Genomic DNA, 15,701 nt, shown 5'->3' on the forward strand with positions numbered 1-15,701 from the left:
CTCTGTACCGGTACCACCTGTATATAGCCTCCACATTGACTCTGTACCGGTACCCCCTGTATATAGCCTCCACATTGACTCTGTACCGGTACCCCTGTATATAGCCTCCACGTTGACTCTGTACCGGTACCCCCTGTATATAGCCTCCACATCTCTGTACCGGTACCCCTGACTCCACATTGACTCTGTACCGGTACCCCTGTATATAGCCTCCACATTGACTCTGTACCGGTACCACCTGTATATAGCCTCCACATTGACTCTGTACCGGTACCACCTGTATATAGCCTCCACATTGACTCTGTACCCCCTTGACTCTGTACCCCCTGTATATAGCCTCCACATTGACTCTGTACCGGTACCACCTGTATATAGCCTCCACATTGACTCTGTACTGGTACCACCTGTATATAGCCTCTTATTGTTATTTTATTGTGTTACTTTTTATTATTTTTTACTTTAGTTTATTTGGTAAATATTTTCTTAACTCTTCTTGAACTGCACTGTTGGTTAAGGGCGTGTAGGTAAGCATTTCACGGTAAGATTTGATTTGAATCAAGTATGCTTTAGAAGGATCAACTACAAAGGACTCAGTCCCAAGCCAATAAGATGTAATGGTTAACTGGGATATAGAGCAGTAAGGAAACATTTAGGGGGAAAACCCCACGGCAAACAAAGAAGTTCTGTTGTTTGTGTTTGACCAGTCATTCCACAGGTAGAGTGGAGCCAACACCAACGCCTTAAGCATTGTGTCGTGATGGATGAACTTCCTTGTTGTTTGTGTTTGACCAGTCATTCCACAGGTAGAGTGGAGCCAACACCAACGCCTTAAGCATTGTGTCGTGATGGATGAACTTCCTTGTAGCGTAAGTGATGTCATGCTTCATTACTCCTTAGTGCTATCTGTCTTCTGCCTCTATCATCAGGAATGTTTTTATCCATCCATTCAACATACAGTACTTCCTGAAACATGTTTCCTTGGCATCATTTTGCAGGTACCGGTCTTTCCTCCTTCTGTAGCTCAGTTGGTAGAGCATGGCGCTTGTAATGCCAGGGTAGTGGGTTCGATCCCCGGGACCACCCATACGTAGAATGTATGCACACATGACTGTAAGTCGCTTTGGATAAAAGCGTCTGCTAAATGGCATATGATGATGATAGGCTTTAATGCCTTTATCGATCCGCAAAGAAAACTTGCTTCTTACATGAATGTGTCGATGGCTTCTTTAAACTCCATTTCAGAGAACACAGAATGTATGTGACAACTATCTGTCTCCATAGCAACAGTAGAGCTACAACCCTAATACGTAGTTCGTTAGAATGAACCCAATATTTACAAAAGTTCTGTAATTACCAAACAGCAGAGAAAGAGATTTTGCCTTTAATATACATTTAAACATACATAAATACTGTTTGTCTTAAATATTCATTTCCTTGATGTGTTGTGGTTATTCAGGGAACACCGCCTAATTTCCACCTAGAAAACATGAAAGCTAAAATAAGACTACATGTTCTAAACTAAGACAGTAACTAAGAGTCTTCAGTAGTTGTCAGGACCCAGGGGCGGTAGCTTGGGGAGTCTGATGGATGTGGAGAGGTGTCTATGTAGGCAGGAGACTGGGTGGCTGGTGGAACTGGAGAGGATTCTGGGGACTGTGTATTATGTTGTTCTGTGTGTCTCTGAGGGTCTGTCAGGTTAGGGCCAGGCTCTGTGAGGTCCGTTTCAAATCCAGGGTTTATCTGGCCATGGGAGTGCCTTTTCTGGATGTCTTCAAAGATCTGGAGCACCTGGCACACACACACATAACAGAGGTGTTAGACACTACATATGGACAAGCATACACACACACACACACACACACACACACACACACACACACACACACACACACACACACACACACACACACACACACACACACACACACACACACACACACACACACACACACACACACACACACACACACACACACACACACACACATAACAGAGGTGTTAGACACTACATATAGACAAGCATGCACACACACACACACACACACACACACACACACACACACACACACACACACACACACACACACACACACACACACACACACACACACACACACACACACACACACACACACACACACACAATGAGGCCCACTCTGAAGAGTCCCTAACTCTAAACCCAGCCCTAACCTTAACCCTGTTTACCTGGGACTTGGGGATGAGGCCCACTCTGAAGAATCCAATATGGCCGCTCTCTATCTTGGTGCAGTCGACCACAGTGGAGGCACTGTTTTCAGGGGACGGCCCATCACACAACACACCATCCACCTAGACAGACAGAGAGAGATTGTTATCTGTGTCTCAGCTGGACCCTCAGAACTAATCAAATCAAATGTATTTATATAGCCCTTCGTACATCAGCTGATATCTCAAAGTGCTGTACAGAAACCCAGCCTAAAACCCCAAACAGCAAGCAATGCAGGTGTAGAAGCACAGTGGCTAGGAAAAACTCCCTAGAAAGGCCAAAACCTAGGAAGAAACCTAGAGAGGAACCAGGCTATGTGGGGTGGCCAGTCCTCATAGCCTACAGTAATACTACAGTAATATTGATATATGTGTCTTTAAATAAATAAATAAATACATATTATTTTGAAAGAATAGCTGTCAAGTGACTTGCATAAAGGAAGGGACCAGGAAATGTGGTCACAATGCGGTACAGTGGACTGATAACATACCACGTGTAGATATATTTCAGAAAATGTGGTCATAATCAGAATGTAAACAGGATCAGAACAAAAGGATCTATGTTAGCGCCAGGTATAAACAAGGCTGTGGGCACCTTGTCTCCCAGCTTGGCGTACACCTGGTTGTGGTGTGTGGTGTCTGCTTCTCCTGTGGGGTTGGCTGACGTCACAGCGATAGGACCCACCTGCAGGGCAGAATCATGGAAAAGAATGGGAAGCATCTGTTAAGATATCCAATGACCGCAAACCCTGGTCCCTGAGAACTACAGAGGGTGAGCAGGCTTTTGTTCCAGCCCAGCACTAGGTCTATGATATGATCTCACCCGGTTGATAAGATGAGTAGTTACAACATAGTCTGGGTTCCTGATAGCTGCTCTAAGGGTTAGAGGTCAGGAGTTAGAGGTCAGGGTTAGAGGTCAGGGGTTAGAGTTAAGGGGTTAGGGTTCGTACCAGGTTGATAAGATGAGTAGCAACCACACAGTCTGGGTTCCTGATAGCTGCTCTGAGGGTTAGAGGTCAGAGGTTAGGGTTCGTACCAGGTTGATAAGATGAGTAGCTACTGCACAGTCTGGGTTCCTGATAGCTGCTCTGAGGGTTAGAGGTCAGAGGTAAGGGGTCAGGGGTTAGGGTTCGTACCAGGTTGATAAGATGAGTAGCTACTGCACAGTCTGGGTTCCTGATAGCGATGCTCTGAGGGTTAGAGGTCAGAGGTAAGGGGTCAGGGGTTAGGGTTCGTACCAGGTTGATAAGATGAGTAGCTACTGCACAGTCTGGGTTCCTGATAGCGATGCTCTGAGGGTTAGAGGTCAGAGGTAAGGGGTCAGGGGTTAGGGTTCGTACCAGGTTGATAAGATGAGTAGCTACTGCACAGTCTGGGTTCCTGATAGCGATGCTCTGAGGGGTTCCAATGTGTTTAGCTGATTCCCCGAGACCAAACACCTCCATCCACGGGCCTGGCGGTAGAATACAGGACATCCTCATCACAGTAACTCAAATGAACCACACACACACACACACACACACACACACACACACACACACACACACACACACACACACACACACACACACACACACACACACACACACACACACACACACACACACACACACACACACACACACACACACACACACACACACACACACACACACACACACACACACACACACACACACACACACACACAGTGTTAATAAGTCACCCACTAACCCCTGGGTACGACCATGCTGATAGATGAGGGCCATGCAGCGCTCATGAAGTCCCAGAGCAGAGGAGACAGCAGGGATCTGACCGGTTCTAACTGGTTTATAGAGGAGACCCACAGAGACATGGGCCGGTCCTGGGCCTGCTGCTTACACCTTGAGGGAGAGACAGGGAGAGACAGGGAGAGACGGAGAGACAGAGAGAGAGGGAGAGAGGGGGAGAGACAGGGATAGACAGGGAGAGACAGAGAGAGACGGGGAGAGACAGGGAGAGACGGGGAGAGACAGGGAGAGACGGGGAGAGACAGAGAGAGACAGGGAGAGACAGAGAGAGAGGGAGAGACAGGGAGAGAGAGAGAGACAGGGAGAGACAGGGAGAGACAGAGAGAGACAGGGAGAGAGAGAGAGACAGGGAGAGACGGGGAGAGACAGAGAGAGACAGGGAGAGACAGAGAGAGAGGGAGAGACAGGGAGAGAGGGACAGACAGGGAGAGACAGGGAGAGACAGAGAGAGACGGGGAGAGACAGGGAGAGACAGGGAGAGACGGGGAGAGACAGGAAGAGACAGGGAGAGACAGGGAGAGACGGGGAGAGACAGGGAGAGACGGGGAGAGACAGGAAGAGACAGGGAGAGACAGAGAGAGACAGGGAGACAGGGAGAGACGGGGAGAGACAGGAAGAGACAGGGAGAGACAGGGAGAGACGGGGAGAGACAGGTATTACTCTCTATAGGGGTTGGCTCAGTTTTACTGTCTATAGGGTTTGGCTCAGTACTACTGTCTATAGGGGTTGGAACAACATTACTGTCTATAGGGGTTGGCTCAGTACTACTGTCTATAGGGGTTGGCTCAGTACTACTGTCTATAGGGGTTGGCTCAACATTACTGTCTATAGAGGTTGGCTCAGTACTACTGTCTATAGGGGTTGGCTCAACATTACTGTCTATAGAGGTTGGCTCAGTACTACTGTCTATAGGGGTTGGCTCAACATTACTGTCTATAGAGGTTGGCTCAGTACTACTGTCTATAGGGGTTGGCTCAACATTACTGTCTATAGAGGTTGGCTCAGTACTACTGTCTATAGGGGTTGGCTCAACATTACTGTCTATAGGGGTTGGCTCAGTACTACTGTCTATAGGGGTTGGCTCAACATTACTGTCTATAGAGGTTGGCTCAGTACTACTGTCTATAGGGGTTGGCTCAACATTACTGTCTATAGAGGTTGGCTCAGTACTACTGTCTATAGGGGTTGGCTCAGTACTACTGTCTATAGGGGTTGGCTCAGTACTACTGTCTATAGAGGTTGGCTCAGTACTACTGTCTATAGGGGTTGGCTCAGTACTACTGTCTATAGGGGTTGGCTCAACATTACTGTCTATAGAGGTTGGCTCAGTACTACTGTCTATAGGGGTTGGCTCAGTACTACTGTCTATAGGGGTTGGCTCAACATTACTGTCTATAGAGGTTGGCTCAGTACTACTGTCTATAGAGGTTGGCTCAGTACTACTGTCTATAGAGGTTGGCTCAGTACTACTGTCTATAGGGGTTGGCTCAGTACTACTGTCTATAGGGGTTGGCTCAGTACTACTGTCTATAGAGGTTGGCTCAGTACTACTGTCTATAGGGGTTGGCTCAGTACTACTGTCTATAGGGGTTGGCTCAACATTACTGTCTATAGAGGTTGGCTCAGTACTACTGTCTATAGGGGTTGGCTCAGTACTACTGTCTATAGGGGTTGGCTCAACATTACTGTCTATAGAGGTTGGCTCAGTACTACTGTCTATAGAGGTTGGCTCAGTACTACTGTCTATAGAGGTTGGCTCAGTACTACTGTCTATAGGGGTTGGCTCAGTACTACTGTCTATAGAGGTTGGCTCAGTACTACTGTCTATAGGGGTTGGCTCAGTACTACTGTCTATAGAGGTTGGCTCAGTACTACTGTCTATAGGGGTTGGCTCAGTACTACTGTCTATAGGGGTTGGCTCAGTACTACTGTCTATAGGGGTTGGCTCAACATTACTGTCTATAGAGGTTGGCTCAGTACTACTGTCTATAGGGGTTGGCTCAGTACTACTGTCTATAGGGGTTGGCTCAACATTACTGTCTATAGAGGTTGGCTCAGTACTACTGTCTATAGAGGTTGGCTCAGTACTACTGTCTATAGAGGTTGGCTCAGTACTACTGTCTATAGGGGTTGGCTCAGTACTACTGTCTATAGAGGTTGGCTCAGTACGACTGTCTATAGAGGTTGGCTCAGTACTACTGTCTATAGGGGTTGGCTCAGTACTACTGTCTATAGAGGTTGGCTCAGTACTACTGTCTATAGGGGTTGGCTCAGTACTACTGTCTATAGAGGTTGGCTCAGTACTACTGTCTATAGGGGTTGGCTCAGTACTACTGTCTATAGAGGTTGGCTCAGTACTACTGTCTATAGGGGTTGGCTCAGTACTACTGTCTATAGAGGTTGGCTCAGTACTACTGTCTATAGGGGTGACAACGGGTTTGGAGAGGCATATGGGCCTAGTAAGCTGTGTAACTCACCTGTATGCCTTCTCCACAGCCTCAGGTCTGTTACATGCTGCCACCAGTACATAGACTGTGTCAGTGGGCATCCCACATATACCCCCACTCTTCATGATCTCTGGAGACAGACAGACAGACTCAGACGTAGGCTTCGTGTTACAGTATCAGGGTTCATGTGAGACAGAGAGAGAGAGAGAGAGAGAGAGAGAGAGAGAGAGAGAGAGAGAGAGAGAGAGAGAGAGAGAGAGAGAGAGAGAGAGAGAGAGAGAGAGAGAGAGAGAGAGAGAGAGAGAGAGAGAGAGAGAGAGAGAGAGCCAGCCCTTGAGAGAGAGAGAGAGAGAGAGAGAGAGAGAGAGAGAGAGAGAGAGAGAGAGAGAGAGAGAGAGAGAGAGAGAGAGAGAGAGAGAGAGAGAGAGAGAGAGAGAGAGAGAGAGAGAGAGAGAGAGAGAGAGAGAGAGAGAGAGAGAGAGAGAGAGACAGAGAGAGACAGAGAGAGACAGAGAGAGAGAGAGAGAGAGAGAGAGAGAGAGAGAGAGAGAGAGAGAGAGAGAGAGAGAGAGAGAGAGAGAGAGAGAGAGAGAGAGAGAGAGAGAGAGAGAGAGAGAGAGAGAGAGAGAGAGAGAGAGAGAGAGAGAGAGAGAGAGAGAGAGAGAGAGAGAGAGAGAGAGAGAGAGAGAGAGAGAGAGAGAGAGAGAGAGAGAGAGAGAGAGAGAGAGAGAGAGAGAGAGAGAGAGAGAGAGAGAGAGAGAGAGAGAGAGAGAGAGAGAGAGAGACAGAGAGAGAGAGACAGAGAGAGACAGAGAGAGAGAGAGACAGAGAGAGACAGAGAGAGACAGAGAGCGAGAGAGCGAGAGAGCGAGAGAGAGAGAGAGAGAGAGAGAGAGAGAGAGAGAGAGAGAGCGAGACAGAGCGAGACAGAGAGAGAGACAGAGAGAGAGAAACAATAGGACCCTGAGGTCTAAAGCAGTCCACTAAGGGAATAGGGTGCCATTTGGGACACCAGGTTAGTTGCCTCTCTCTTACCTGCTATCTGGTGAACAGCGGTGGCCTTGCGTGCCGGGACATGTGGACAGGTGTCCCGCCCTCCTCCTCCTTCCCCGCTCAGCCTAACCAGGGCCCTTCCCAGGGGCAACTGGGGGGTCAGGAAGGTCATGTTGAACAGACCAGACAGGAAGCAGTAGAAAGACACCAGGCCGAACACGATAGACACGCCGATATCGTACCCATAAGGCAGTGCTCCGACGGCATCCAGCAGAAAGGAGATGATAATGAGGTGAAAGGTCGCGGCGTAGAGGAACCAGGCTATGTTCAGGAACAGAGCTCCCACCGTCACCAGACTGTTGAACAACAGGAAGCTGATGATGCCGACCGCTACGTTGAAACCTCGGGTGTCACCGTAGAGACCGCCGTACCGCGTCAGCCCCCAGACAGACCACATGACACCGTACAGGATGAATGCCGTGCTCTCCAGCGTCTTACCTACGGTACCGGAAATAAAAACGTGTTGGATATACAATAATCACACGAACAGAACAAATATTGAATTGTAACATGTTAATAATGCACGGGTCTTACCTCGGGAGAAGGCTACAGAGCCGACCAGCAACTGTAGGATGCCCCCAGCCACCACAGTCCAAGGCAGCACCAGCACAGCCAGCGGGTCCCGCTCCTCTACGGACGACGTGATGGAGAAGGCAGCGAGCACGGAGCATGCGTGGCCCAACACCTCGGCGTCAGCATACCTGGAGTAGCCCAGGTAAGGGTCGTGGAGCTGTCTGTCACGGGGGCGGAGCGTCAGGTTGCTGACACGCGTCACCAAGGCCTTGAACATGCCCTCCCCCGTAGGGATCCTATTGGCTAACATGTTGTAGGAGGTGACCAGTAGCATCACAGCTGACACGACAAAGATTGCCGCCTGTACACCCTGCGCCCCGGCCTGGAAGGACAGCGATGGCTGGGCGGCGATGGCAATGGTATACGCTACGAAGAACAGCTGATACAGACCCTCAGCTAGACTCTTCTGACAACTGAACAGAGCCAGGATGAAGAACAGAACAGAGAAGACAACAGGGAAGGGAACTGGGGAGGAGGGGAGGATGGAGAAGGAGGGAGCTGTGAGGAGAGCACTGTAGCCCTCAGTGAAGTGTAGGATGGAGGTGAAGCCATAGAAGGTGGCTGTCAGAGAGTCCATGGCCCTGTAGGAGAGGACACACACCCCCAGCTGGAATACAGCAGCCGTCCATAGCCAGGGGACGTGACCCGCAGAGAGCTGAGGAACCACGGCCAGTAGGGGGCAGGCTAACACACTGGCAGACAGGAGGTTCATCACCAGGCCTACAGGTACCACGTCGTTACAGTCCTCTGGAACTCTGGACCCCTGACCCCCAGCCCTCCTCTTCTTCAGCCGTGTCCCAGGAGCCTCCACTCTACCTCGGGTGATAAAGGAGAGCAGGCGGCCACAGCCGAAGTACGCCCCCACCAGAGTGACCAGCAGGTAGCAGGCGGCGGTGGCAGACTGGCCGAAGCCCGGGGAGGAGAGACCGGCGATTTGGTGCCCACAAGCCAGACTGATAGAGAGGGTGATGATAAAGAAGACCACCTACAATACAAAAATACAAAATAACAATATAATATAACAATACAATATGACAATAAGGTACAATACAACAACACAAAATAACAATACAAAATAACAATACAATACAACAATACAAATGATATGGTCTATATGTGTATTTGTATTTATTATGGATCCCCATTAGTTCTGCCAAGGCAGCAGCTACTCTTCCTGAGGTTTATTATGGATCCCCATTAGTTCTGCCAAGGCAGCAGCTACTCTTCCTGGGGTTTATTATGGATCCCCATTAGTTCTGCCAAGGCAGCAGCTACTCTACCTGGGGTTTATAATGGATCCCCATTAGTTCCTGCCAAGGCAGCAGCTACTCTTCCTGGGGTTTATTATGGATCCCCATTAGTTCCTGCCAAGGCAGCAGCTACTCTTCCTGGGGTTTATTATGGACCCCCATTAGTTCTGTCAAGGCAGCAGCTACTCTACCTGGGGTTTATTATGGATCCCCATTAGTTCTGCCAAGGCAGCAGATACTCTACCTGGGGTTTATTATGGATCCCCATTAGTTCTGCCAAGGCAGCAGCTACTCTACCTGGGGTTTATTATGGATCCCCATTAGTTCTGCCACGTCAGCAGCTACTCTACCTGGGGTTTATTATGGATCCCCATTAGTTCCTGCCAAGGCAGCAGCTACTCTTCCTGGGGTTTATTATGGATCCCCATTAGTTCTGCCAAGGCAGCAGCTACTCTACCTGGGGTTTATAATGGATCCCCATTAGTTCTGCTAAGGCAGCAGCTACTTTACCTGGGGTTTATTATGGCTCCCCATTAGTTCTGCCAAGGCAGCAGCTACTCTACCTGGGGTTTATAATGGATCCCCATTTGTTCTGCCAAGGCAGCAGCTACTTTACCTGGGGTTTATTATGGATCCCCATTAGTTCCTGCCAAGGCAGCAGCTACTCTTCCTGGGGTTTATTATGGATCCCCATTAGTTCTGCCAAGGCAGCAGCTACTCTACCTGGGGTTTATTATGGATCCCCATTAGTTCTGCCAAGGCAGCAGCTACTCTACCTGGGGGTTTATTATGGATCCCCATTAGTTCTGCCAAGGCAGCAGCTACTCTTCCTGGGGTTTATTATGGATCCCCATTAGTTCCTGCCAAGGCAGCAGCTACTCTTCCTGGGGGTTTATTATGGATCCCCATTAGTTCTGCCAAGGCAGCAGCTACTCTTCCTGGGGTCCAGCAAAAATTAAGGCCGTTATACAATTTTAAAAACATTATTACAGTGAATAACAGACATTTTACTTTGCTTAGAGTTGCCAAATTCCAGTAACTTTCACAAAAATGTCCCAGTTTACAGAAATCCTGATCGGAAGATTCCTGGAATTGCGAGGGCATAAGCAGAAAGTCCAGGAATCCTTTAACCAGGATTTCTGGAAAACCACAGAGTTTTTGGAAAGTTACGAGAATTGTTGAAACCTACTTCCACCCCAGATGGCACACATTACACACCTCTCTCTGGAAGAGCGAGACTATAGCCAGGATGAGGAGGGCCAGGGTGAAGGCTGCAAGACCAGGGACCAGAGAGGTCCTCAGCTCTGTGGCCCCCAACACCCGCTCCCCAACCAGCAGGTAGACCAGGCCGGATCCACCCCAAAGGGCAGATACTGTCAGACACACACTGGAGAACAAACGGGACTGGGACAAGCTGCGTCGCACACCTGGTGGGAGGGAGGGAGGGAGGGAGGGGGATAGTTGTTATGTCTCGCTGAAACAGTAGCTAGGGTACCAGAGTAGGGTTATTATGGGTAATAAACAGTAGGTAGTCTTCCAGAGTAGGGTTATTATGAGTAATAAACAGTAGGTAGTCTACCAGAGTAGGGTTATTATGGGTAATAAACAGTAGGTAGTCTACCAGAGTAGGGTTATTATGGGTAATAAACAGTAGGTAGTCTACCAGAGTAGGGTTATTATGGGTAATAAACAGTAGGTAGTCTACCAGAGTAGGGTTATTATGAGTAATAAACAGTAGGTAGGGTACCAGAGTAGGGTTATTATGAGTAATAAACAGTAGATAGGGTACCAGAGTAGGGTTATTATGGGTAATAAACAGTAGGTAGTCTTCCAGAGTAGGGTTATTATGAGTAATAAACAGTAGGTAGTCTACCAGAGTAGGGTTATTATGGGTAATAAACAGTAGGTAGTCTACCAGAGTAGGGTTATTATGGGTAATAAACAGTAGGTAGGGTACCAGAGTAGGGTTATTATGGGTAATAAACAGTAGATAGGGTACCAGAGTAGGGTTATTATGGGTAATAAACAGTAGGTAGGGTACCAGAGTAGGGTTATTATGGGTAATAAACAGTAGATAGGGTACCAGAGTAGGGTTATTATGAGTAATAAACAGTAGATAGGGTACCAGAGTAGGGTTATTATGGGTAATAAACAGTAGGTAGTCTACCAGAGTAGGGTTATTATGGGTAATAAACAGTAGGTAGTCTACCAGAGTAGGGTTATTATGAGTAATAAACAGTAGGTAGTCTACCAGAGTAGGGTTATTATGGGTAATAAACAGTAGGTAGTCTACCAGAGTAGGGTTATTATGAGTAATAAACAGTAGGTAGTCTACCAGAGTAGGGTTATTATGAGTAATAAACAGTAGGTAGTCTACCAGAGTAGGGTTATTATGGGTAATAAACAGTAGGTAGTCTACCAGAGTAGGGTTATTATGGGTAATAAACAGTAGATAGGGTACCAGAGTAGGGGTATTATGGGTAATAAACAGTAGATAGGGTACCAGAGTAGGGGTATTATGGGTAATAAACAGTAGGTAGTCTACCAGAGTAGGGTTATTATGGGTAATAAACAGTAGATAGGGTACCAGAGTAGGGTTATTATGGGTAATAAACAGTAGATAGGGTACCAGAGTAGGGGTATTATGGGTAATAAACAGTAGATAGGGTACCAGAGTAGGGGTATTATGGGTAATAAACAGTAGATAGGGTACCAGAGTAGGGGTATTATGGGTAATAAACAGTAGGTAGTCTACCAGAGTAGGGTTATTATGGGTAATAAACCGTAGATAGGGTACCAGAGTAGGGTTATTATGGGTAATAAACAGTAGATAGGGTACCAGAGTAGGGTTATTATGAGTAATAAACAGTAGATAGGGTACCAGAGTAGAGTTATTATGGGTAATAAACAGTAGATAGGGTACCAGAGTAGGGGTATTATGAGTAATAAACAGTAGGTAGTCTTCCAGAGTAGGGTTATTATGAGTAATAAACAGTAGGTAGGGTACCAGAGTAGGGTTATTATGAGTAATAAACAGTAGGTAGTCTTCCAGAGTAGGGTTATTATGGGTAATAAACAGTAGATAGGGTACCAGAGTAGGGTTATTATGGGTAATAAACAGTAGGTAGTCTACCAGAGTAGGGTTATTATGAGTAATAAACAGTAGGTAGTCTACCAGAGTAGGGTTATTATTGGTAATAAACAGTAGCTAGTCTACCAGAGTAGGGTTATTATTGGTAATAAACAGTAGGTAGTCTACCAGAGTAGGGTTATTATGAGTAATAAACAGTAGGTAGTCTACCAGAGTAGGGTTATTATTGGTAATAAACAGTAGGTAGTCTACCAGAGTAGGGTTATTATGGGTAATAAACAGTAGGTAGTCTACCAGAGAAGGGTTATTATGGGTAATAAACAGTAGGTAGTCTACCAGAGTAGGGTTATTATGAGTAATAAACAGTAGGTAGTCTACCAGAGTAGAGTTATTATGAGTAATAAACAGTAGGTAGTCTACCAGAGTAGGGTTATTATGGGTAATAAACAGTAGGTAGTCTACCAGAGTAGGGTTATTATGGGTAATAAACAGTAGCTAGTCTACCAGAGTAGGGTTATTATGGGTAATAAACAGTAGGTAGTCTACCAGAGTAGGGTTATTATGAGTAATAAACAGTAGGTAGTCTACCAGAGTAGGGTTATTATGGGTAATAAACAGTAGGTAGTCTACCAGAGTAGGGTTATTATGGGTAATAAACAGTAGATAGGGTACCAGAGTAGGGGTATTATGGGTAATAAACAGTAGATAGGGTACCAGAGTAGGGGTATTATGGGTAATAAACAGTAGATAGGGTACCAGAGTAGGGGTATTATGGGTAATAAACAGTAGGTAGTCTACCAGAGTAGGGTTATTATGGGTAATAAACAGTAGATAGGGTACCAGAGTAGGGTTATTATGGGTAATAAACAGTAGATAGGGTACCAGAGTAGGGTTATTATGAGTAATAAACAGTAGATAGGGTACCAGAGTAGGGTTATTATGGGTAATAAACAGTAGATAGGGTACCAGAGTAGGGTTATTATGGGTAATAAACAGTAGATAGGGTACCAGAGTATGGTTATTATGGGTAATAAACAGTAGATAGGGTACCAGAGTAGGGTTATTATGGGTAATAAACAGTAGATAGGGTACCAGAGTAGAGTTATTATGGGTAATAAACAGTAGATAGGGTACCAGAGTAGGGGTATTATGGGTAATAAACAGTAGGTAGGGTACCAGAGTAGGGTTATTATGAGTAATAAACAGTAGATAGGGTACCAGAGTAGGGTTATTATGAGTAATAAACAGTAGATAGGGTACCAGAGTAGGGTTATTATGGGTAATAAACAGTAGATAGGGTACCAGAGTAGGGTTATTATGGGTAATAAACAGTAGCTAGTCTACCAGAGTAGGGTTATTATGGGTAATAAACAGTAGATAGGGTACCAGAGTAGGGTTATTATGAGTAATAAACAGTAGGTAGGGTACCAGAGTAGGGTTATTATGAGTAATAAACAGTAGATAGGGTACCAGAGTAGGGTTATTATGGGTAATAAACAGTAGCTAGTCTACCAGAGTAGGGTTATTATGGGTAATAAACAGTAGGTAGTCTACCAGAGTAGGGTTATTATGGGTAATAAACAGTAGGTAGTCTACCAGAGTAGGGTTATTATGAGTAATAAACAGTAGGTAGTCTACCAGAGTAGGGTTATTATGAGTAATAAACAGTAGATAGGGTACCAGAGTAGGGTTATTATGAGTAATAAACAGTAGATAAGGTACCAGAGTAGGCCAAGAGGGCAGCGATGATAAGCAGTAGAACCCCCAGTGCAGTATGGGGGATGAGGGATTTTTCAGGAGAGCTGCCATAGTTATTCACCAGCAGCAGTAGAGAACCTGCAGGGTTCAACAACAGGTCAGAAGACATCAGGCCACACAAACTCACACAAACTCACACAAACCCACACAAACTCACACAAACTCACACAAACCCACACAAACTCACACAAACTCACACAAACTCACACAAACCCACACAAACTCACACAAACTCACACAAACTCACACAAACCCACACAAACTCACACAAACTCACACAAACTCACACAAACTCACACAAACCCACACAAACTCACACAAACTCACACAAACTCACACAAACTCACACAAACTCACACAAACCCACACAAACTCACACAAACTCACACAAACCCACACAAACTCACACAAACTCACACAAACTCACACAAACCCACACAAACTCACACAAACCCACACAAACTCACACAAACTCACACAAAAAAAAACACAAACTTTTGACAAGAAGCCATGAACACAGAGCCATATTCGCCCTCTATTGGCCAAGTTTCTGTACTGCAACTTGCCGATGCTCCGGACCATTCTCCCTCACATCTCTCGTGAAGTCTATTTTGAGAATCAGCCTGCATTCATGTACAACATAATACAGATAATATAAACCTTCTGCCACATTTTTTTGTGATCACAATATTTTATATGAGACCTATAAGGATCATCAACATAAAGCGAAAATAAGATAACGACATTAAAAAAGCCCCACTCTTTTTTTGGATCAAATGTATTCGAGTTGGACCTAACTGTTGTTATTATTATTTACTCGGTATTTTCATTGTCGGGGACCAAGTATTGTTTTTATGATCGACTTCTCATTGCTTCATCAACTCAATAATATATTTATTTTACAATATATTTAAATCGTAAGACACAGCTAATTCTTTTAAAGGTTTTAGGCTATATAAAAAGTAGAACCCATCAGAAATCTAAATGTTCACTCACCGCCGGAGATACCGAGGATGCCCACGGAGAAATGAAGCGATTCTACCTCGAGCTCAGCCATCACCGGAGTGTCTAATGCACGCGCCACGGAGCGCTCTGGGGTTATAAATGCTGTCCGGTGATCTTACGTCATTCTCTCTACTTGTTACAGGATATGGCGCGGTGATTCACCCAAGTGACGCTTCTGATACCTCTCACCAAGTCACCCAACTTCTTCCTAGAGACTTAAAATAAGGGGTCAAATATGGAAGGCCAAAAGGTTCAAATCGTCTTTCCAGGTACAGGCCTTAACGCTTGTAATTATCATATATTTTTTGTACATGTGAAATTTGAGCCTGTCCAGTGTGCTTACAGGTGATTAGAACGCTTGTTATGGTCATTTTTACACACGTTCATTACACCTGTTCAGTGTTCATTACACCTGTTCAGTGTTCATTACACCTGTTCAGTGTTCATTACACCTGTTCAGTGTTCATTACACCTGTTCAGTGTTCATTACACCTGTTCAGTGTTCATTACA

General features: G+C 45.9%; 1 protein-coding gene and 1 long non-coding RNA gene across 5 annotated transcripts; one reads left to right on the forward strand and one right to left on the reverse strand.

Annotated features, from left to right (window-relative positions):
- Nucleotides 1–1,365: 1,365 nt before the first annotated feature.
- On the reverse strand, nt 1,366–15,334 carry LOC118381019 (uncharacterized). Of its 3 annotated transcripts, none has more exons than XM_052518140.1 (12): nt 15,182–15,334; nt 14,150–14,263; nt 10,555–10,763; nt 8,048–9,071; nt 7,496–7,951; nt 6,491–6,590; nt 3,958–4,106; nt 3,585–3,697; nt 3,381–3,434; nt 2,840–2,929; nt 2,206–2,328; nt 1,366–1,788 (listed from the first exon to the last, which is right to left on the reverse strand). In XM_052518140.1, exons 1-12 carry the CDS (start codon nt 15,240–15,242, stop codon nt 1,531–1,533), a joined length of 2,751 nt encoding a protein of 916 aa, XP_052374100.1. In that variant the 5' UTR covers nt 15,243–15,334; the 3' UTR covers nt 1,366–1,530. The 3 variants fall into 3 exon arrangements, with proteins under 3 accessions (XP_052374100.1, XP_052374102.1, XP_052374103.1); XM_052518142.1 differs by lacking the exon at nt 3,381–3,434 and adding an exon at nt 3,483–3,536; XM_052518143.1 differs by lacking the exon at nt 3,381–3,434.
- On the forward strand, nt 5,047–5,969 carry LOC127929785 (uncharacterized). 2 transcript variants are annotated; one of them, XR_008136216.1, is made up of 3 exons: nt 5,047–5,170; nt 5,549–5,656; nt 5,819–5,969. It is a non-coding gene; the product is annotated as an uncharacterized LOC127929785 (long non-coding RNA). The 2 variants fall into 2 exon arrangements; XR_008136217.1 differs by having other exon boundaries at nt 5,051–5,116.
- Nucleotides 15,335–15,701: the final 367 nt, after the last annotated feature.

Source organism: Oncorhynchus keta, chromosome 4 (genome assembly GCF_023373465.1).
Source record: "Oncorhynchus keta strain PuntledgeMale-10-30-2019 chromosome 4, Oket_V2, whole genome shotgun sequence".
In the NCBI taxonomy this organism is placed as follows: domain Eukaryota; kingdom Metazoa; phylum Chordata; class Actinopteri; order Salmoniformes; family Salmonidae; genus Oncorhynchus; species Oncorhynchus keta.